Here is a 7,500-nt window from a genome sequence, read left to right as displayed (position 1 = left end):
GCAAAATCCAAAAAGTGGTTTCTTAAGACGGCCATTGGGAGCTGGGAATAGTTTTAAAACCCCATAATGCCTTGCCTCTTGGAAAAACAATGGCGCCCAAGGGAAAACAACATGTAAACATTCATGGCGAAGAGGAAGGAGAAATTCCTGCACAAATTTTACTGAGATGTGTGTAGTATCCACTTTGTAGACATTTCTGCTTGATTTCAAGAAACTACGCTTTAAAATAATATTAAACGCTCGTCAGGTACCATGCCTCGAAGATATCAAGCTCAGTGTGCGCATGGTCGACAAAAATATAAGGTCAAGTGAAGCTATGATTCTCGCAGTTATGAACGCAATTTTTGCAATTGCGCAAAGAAGCCTGAAAAATTCAGTACTTTAACGGGATTTGAACCCGTGACCTCGAGATATCGGTGCGACGCTCTTACCAACCGGTATGAACTGCCTTATCAAGCTTATCGAAACAAACATATTTAATGTTAACAGAATTTCCTGCAGAAGTCATAGCGTTTAACACTACTTTTCAGATTCAATAAAGTGCAAGTCATACTGGTAATGTGCATGGATGTTGCACAATTTTTGCTTACTGTGTGTCTTTGATAAGTGCTTTTCAAACTTTATCACAGAGAATTATAATGATTCTATTTTGACAAGTGGGTGCACATTACTTAGAGTATTTAAATTACAACAAATGGTCTATTTTAAATATTTGATCCTCGTGTTATGGATTCATTTGGCATGGCCATCTTCAAGGAACGTGCATACCTCTGAAAGTACAGACTTCGAATAAACTAACAGAGTATTTTCAATTGTCGAGATATAGTGCACATCTTCACGTGTCGCGCACGTGACAAAGTGACCTTTACGTGCACCACTGCATGAAAGGTTGGTCATCTTGGAAAGATGTTTTAACATCTCACCTTCGTTTCTCTTTTCTGGGTCATTTCGTTTCATCTTAAACCGTTCAATTAGCGTTTCCTTTCTCAAACACTGAGCAAAATACCCATCGATCGCAAAATATGATGTGCTCAGCCATTTTACACTATTTTTACCTTGTTTCCATGGTGCAGTGGTCATTGTCACCACCTACAATTGAAGATAACGCGGGTCCAAATACTCACTACATACACATACGAACATCATGAGGAGCGCAATGTGAGGCCAACGTAAGATGGACAGACTTCTCTCTTTTCTTTTGTTTAGTGCTAAATTAACGATACACCACTGTATTTTTTCATGCCCGAGTTTAGGCTAATTGTAACCTCTTATTTTATAATTCGCCCAGTATTGTTAGGAAAAATTATTAAATATTTTAAATATCATCGTATAGACTTGCAAAGCATCTGTTTTCTGGTCTTTATTGGAATCGATGTCACTAACAGCAGTTTTAAATGTAAACAATTATCCACGATAGCACTTAACCCTATCATTGTGTCACGGAATGTCGACTGTGGACTTCTTCTACGGAATTGAAACTGGATATTTACCAAGATATTATAACACACAAAAAACCTACTGAAATACTGAGAACTTAAAGGAAGTCGGCTAAAAATCCTTCGAATAAAGTGTGGGCTAACGCCTTGGGCCTGTAACGCCCACGAGACCAGGTTTAAACAGGGCCCCTCTCTCGACGACAAGGGAGGAAAGGAGAGAGAGCCTGGGTTCGAGGTTGGATTGTCGAAAAATCCTGTAAATCTACTTGAATTTTGCTATTAAGCCAAGAGCGATTGAATGGGGTCAGTAGTCTTAGAAGATCACTTATCCAGGTATCAACCCTGTTTACTAGCTGTAAGTAGACAAGAAAAGCTGAGTTTATCACGGGAGGTAGATCAAGAAAAATCGTTACGATATTTTGCCATCTTTTTGTCCACCCAACACAACGGAAATGTTCATCTGCTTGACATCGAACCCCTCCTCACCAAGCTCTCAGTGACTTCTTTTATCCAAGACAGCGCCACAAGCGAACCCTTCTCTCTAGGCTTATTCTCTCACAGCTTTCGTGTAGTTAAGTCGAGCAGCATGACAATCTTCTTTGACACTTTTTCACCAAAATTGATTTTAACAAGCAAATGGATGTTTTTCCGATGATTACAAGGTGTGATTTTAATCGTTCTTAATTTAATTTTGAGAGTTAATACTAATAAATATCATTTAATAAGTTTGATGTTTTATTTGCCCAAGAAAGTTTCAAACGATAATTTAGAGAAGATCGTTTTACGATGAAACTACACAGCAACACAAATGGATCGCTGCACCTACAACTTACATGGCATTACTCGTTATTCTACTGCCCACGTGTACGGTATGCGTGCCTATTTTGCTTTCAATATGGCATTTGATTTGAGCCAATATTTCCATATGCAAATATATTTGTAACTATTCATACATCGGTTTGCTGGAGGAAACGTTGTGTTCGGTTTTGCCGCATCAAAAAAGTTATGGTTCTCTTCGTTTGCTTTTCATCGCTGTTATTGCTGTTTTCCCTGGCTCAAGTAGCGGGTAGGTTTTAACTTGAGTGACAATTTCTAACTGTAAACAGCTTAGCGTATCTTAAATTGAAGTGAATGGTTAAAGCTATAACCGATCTATGTTTCAATGGCAAGAAACTAAGCTTGATATACGTTGTTTTCTGCAGAGTCGCAAGTGACAATTACCAACCAGCCTTCGAGTCGACATCGTGTTTTGGAAGGACAACCTTTAACACTAGAATGGACGTTGAACTTTGATATAGGAACTACACTTGTTCGTTTGGAATTCGAAATTGTTGGAGCGAGTCGAGCCATCGTAGAAGCTGTAGGCGGGTTGAAAATCATACGTGATGATCGATTCAAAGTGAATATTACAGAAACAAATACGACTATCCTGCTCCTTGCCGTGAACCGAAATGACAGCAACAGTTATCAATTTGAAGTTGTTGCCTCAGACGGAACGAGTGCCACAGCAAATTTGGAAATTATAGTGGAGTGTAAGTAATATTAAAACTAAACTTTAAAATCTCTTTTAACCCATATTTTGATGTTGTTAAAAAAGAGTAGACTGTTTCCTTGTAATTTGAGCCCAAATGCTCAAACGTCACAAAGTTAGTTTATTTGTTGTTGTGTTTTATTCCGGTTTGAGCTACAGGGCCTGAAATACCCGTGACTCATCGAACATCTTGTCTCATAGGCCATTTTCGAAATATCAAAGAATGAGCTTGATAGTGAGGACAAAAGCAATAGAAACATATTCCCTTGGCCTTTTTTTCAGTTCAAAATTGGTGATAGCGGCACTTGGAAAAGAATGAGCTATTGTTTTATCATTCAAAATACGGAAATGTACATGTAAATGAAATTGGGAAGAAGATCAGCAAGACTCTTTCATCTACGTGAGAGCAGAAAGGCTGGCCTTCCGTTGGAGGTTGGAGTTACCATGTACTGTTCTAGAATAAGACCTCTTTTGGAATAAGCCTTGCCGATATGGGATTGGATCCCTTGTTATTTAGAAGAAGAAATCGAACGTGTCCAAAAAGATGCATGAGAATTTTGTGAGCACCACAAAACACAGTAGAGAAGCTAAGTGTAAGACGGGACACAGCTACTGAACGTGAGCTTGAAAGTATTCTTACAGATGACCAGCATCCATGTTGCAAATACTTTCCAGTGGAACATAATAAGCGCTACAACTTGAGAAGAACTCGCAAAAATGCTGCCCCAAAATCACGAAGAGAGAGGCACAACATTAGCTTTATACCGCGAGGTATAAGACTTTTTAATATGTGAATAGTGACGTTTTTATCATACATATAGAATCTTTATATATCGAGGATCCGTTACCAGGATTAATCATAGTAAAGTTGAATAGGTGTTCTCTGGTAAAAATTATGAAAAAAATGGGCAAGATTTCCGCACAGGTCCCTACTTCATTATGCGTACACTCCTTTGTTTCAAGAAAACAATAGCGATAACAATAGACGTCCTTTGGGGCTGTGGCGCTTTGTTCTTTCTTTTTAGAAGTTTTTTTTCTAAGTCTATATGGACTTAAAAAAAGTCGGTCGAATTTCTGTCTGAAATACGGAAAATCGAACAGTTTTTCCTGCAATTTCGGCACTTTTCCTGCAATTTTACCCATTTTTCAGTTTTAGAATAAGCGTAAGAAGTGGAGTTTCAAGCAATCGTTGTAATAGGGTTCAGATTCGCAAACATAACAAACAAACCAAATAAAAGTACTGTCATAAGAAATTTAATGGCTACCTGCTCTTTTTATCGTGAAATTGTTTTTCCTGTCTGCTTAAAAATTCGCCGAGACACTGTAAAGTGTATATTTTCTTCCTTTCCTGTATTTAGGATCACGAACGGTGCATTTAGAGGGATTTTGCGATTTATCGCTCTTTGTAGAGATCGGCAATGTGCTCAATGATACTTCCAAGTAAATAGCTTTGGTAGAGATCCATGGATGTTCCCGTACGGGGTATACTTCGTTTCACTCCCCATCATGTCTTTTCAATGCCCTGCTGTGGGCTCGTTTGTCTGGGTCGACGAAGTTTAGGCTATGGTTAACTGCGGTGAGATGATGTTAGCCCTTGTCTTGTAGGCAGTTGTAAACTTTCCGGCCTCAGGTAGCTAGGGCTAATATTTTTTCAAGGAAAGTTTACGATCAGAAAATTGATAGGTGTTCTGGCGAATTGAAGGCTATCCATTGCAGTTTTTTCTTGAGCATCGCGAAAGAGATCCATCTCCGGATGCGGCACTTTGTCTTTGCCAACTGACTGCGTTTTCACACAGGTTTTGGACACGGAAGACGAAAGTAAATTGTTTTCTTTGCACCACTCTATGCACAACTCTGGAAAGGCTATAAAGCAGGGACAATTTCCAAATGATCAAATCTCCCATTGCTGTGACCCTTTTACTTCGGTAGCCATCTTGATTTTTACAAAGACACAAGTTTGCTTCAAAAAAAAGGGAAATATGAAACGATTTTAATTGCAATGAACTCGTGCATGAAAGTTTCCCATGAAAGATGCACCAATCAGACTTTAAGCGTGGTATACTCTTCCACGCAGTGAACTTATAAGTGTGCCGCACGCACGGGGCATGAAGGAAAAGCAGGTCACAGTTCAGCAGCAGTACTTGAAAACCTAAAACTATCACAGGGACTAACCTTAAGCCTAAACAGTGCCTTTAGTCGTAATTAGGGTTATGGTCAGAATTATTAAAGGGATGGGTTGTTTCAAGAGTAGTAAAGCAGGGATCTCTTAACGGTAACCTATAAGTGTAAGTTCGATTGTAGGTGCTCGGCGCGGCACGTGTATATAATTACGTATCATTGTTATGTAAATAGTCAGCCAGAATTCAAAATAAATATCATTTTCAAGGTGCGAATTAGCAACTTGACACGTTAGCTCAGTGGTAAAGAACAGGGACAAGTAATCCAGAGGTTTACAGTGGGTCGGAGTTCAAGGCAAGCTGCGAGTGACATATCGTGGGATAAAATGGTAGAAAAAGACGAGCGGGATCTGAAAATAAATACAAGACGAAGGGATGGAAAGGGGAAAGCTGGGACAAAAACGAGTAACGGTGCGGGCGATGAAGGGAAAGAAGAGAGAGAAGGAGGGAGAGAAAAAATGAGATCCGTTTTTATTCATCCCGTAAGTACAAATTACCCATGTATATATTCGGTTCTCTTGGGTATACGTATTGTTCTACAAAACAATAGCGCGAATGAATAATTAATTTATTCTGCATGCATAATGAAGTAGGGACCTGTACGGAAATCATTCCAAAATATGCGCTAGCTTTCGACAGCCAGTCTACTGTCTTCAACGGATAAAAATAACTGATAACATGAAATGAACCGTTAAAACATTTAAATATAGAGAGTGATACACATAAATTAAAAATATGTGAGAAGAATGTTCGGAGGAATGCTAAGAGTGCTAAGATTAATGTTTTTTAAAAGAATGTTGTATTGTCTAGGGAGTGGGCATGAATTGTTGTCCGCCTCAATAGTTTTGGCCGTATGCCATAACTCAAGTGTCTTTCTAATGCGGTTATTTCCTTTGTGAATCATCGTAGAGTTATCAAAGTCTATTACATTATCAAAAGTCCATTCATGTTTTGCAACATTTGAACCCTTAGCACATTGTTTTGTATTCCTGATATGTTCTTTCTTCCTGGTGCTAACTGATCTTTTTGTTTCACCAATGTAATTACATGGACAAGAAGCGCAAGGGATTTTATAAACAACATTGCGTTGATCGTCTTTTAGGAGGTCGAAACTTGGGGGCAGGGAATTCCTCTTGGAGAGTTTTAATTGGTTTGTTGGTGACTTGAATGTCGTGTGACTCTTAAGAATTCGCGTGAGTGGATCAGTAATACCTTTAATGTAGGGAAGGATGGCAAAGTTCTGTCGATTCGCTGGGTCAGCCCATTTGAAGAACATATTGACTGATTCCTCAGGTGTTGGTGTTGAAGATTTCTTTCTTATAATATCAATAGTGATTTTTGGTGGGTAACCATTAGACTGTAGTGCGTAGCTAATTGGAGCAGTTTCACGGGCTTTACCAGATTCAGAGTTGGGAGGGTTAAATTAAAGCTCTGTGTAGAAGTGTCCCAGCAGCGCGGATTTTGTTTTTTGTCGTGAGAGTCGAAATCGAGATATTTATCTGTATGTGTAGTTTCCGATAGACGTCAACATTGAGCTTCCCAGAGTCGCGTGAGACGAGGGTGTCAAGGAATGACATTTGGTTATTGGATTCATGTTCGATATCGATGGTGAAGGAAATATGCGCGTCGATTGTATTCAGTGAATTGTGGAAGGAGGAAACTGCATCCATTTTAACAGTAAAAAAATGCATTCCTCCGAACATTCTTTTCACATATTTTTAATTTATGCGTATCACTCTCCATATTTAAATGTTTTAACGGTTCATTTCCTGTTATCAGTTATGTTTATCCGTTGAAGACAGTAGACTGGCTGTCGAAAGCTCATATTTTAAATAATTTTTACCAGAGAACGCCTATTCAACTTTACTATGATTAATCCTGGTAACGGATCCTCGATATTTTTACGTATCCGCCAAGAGGCTGGGCAGAATGCAATCTCCCTTGCTCGTCGTTTGGAAAAGATAACGTTTAAACTAAGAGCGCATCACCGTCACGTTCGCTTTATACCTACGAAGCACTCCAGTACCAACTGATCCCTAAGTCTGTGAGATGCAAGCCGCCGGGCGCTCAACTACTCTTAACACGTATTATGGATCGTGCTAGCAAACACTGTATGCGTGCTAGGATCTCCATCTGCCATGACCTAATCGGCTCGTCAAACAAGATCATTGACAGCATTAAGCGGGAACTATCTTCATTTCTCGATGGTGCTACCTTCTCTTCTTTAACACAGTTCTTACAAAGAAGAGCTCAAGCATTACAGAATAATATCAATGCCAGACACTACAAAAAATTCGATAATTTAAAGAACTACCACAACTTGCTAACTGAACTTGTGGACAAGACAACTAGGTCG

The 7,500-nt window shown here is 39.1% G+C and overlaps 1 protein-coding gene across 1 annotated transcript in view; it reads left to right on the top strand.

Moving 5' to 3' along the window:
- Positions 1–7,500, top strand: part of LOC137982324 (hemicentin-1-like) — a 132,533-nt gene that overhangs the window by 4,761 nt on the left and 120,272 nt on the right. The window contains exon 2 of the mRNA XM_068829400.1: positions 2,639–2,968. Within this exon, the coding sequence (XP_068685501.1) occupies positions 2,639–2,968 (330 nt within the window). The remainder of the gene's footprint in view (positions 1–2,638; positions 2,969–7,500) is intronic.

Source organism: Montipora foliosa, chromosome 13 (assembly GCF_036669935.1).
Source record: "Montipora foliosa isolate CH-2021 chromosome 13, ASM3666993v2, whole genome shotgun sequence".
Lineage (NCBI taxonomy): Eukaryota > Metazoa > Cnidaria > Anthozoa > Scleractinia > Acroporidae > Montipora > Montipora foliosa.
The sequence above is the reverse complement of the archived record's forward strand: the minus strand, read 5'-3'. Positions and strand labels throughout refer to the sequence as shown.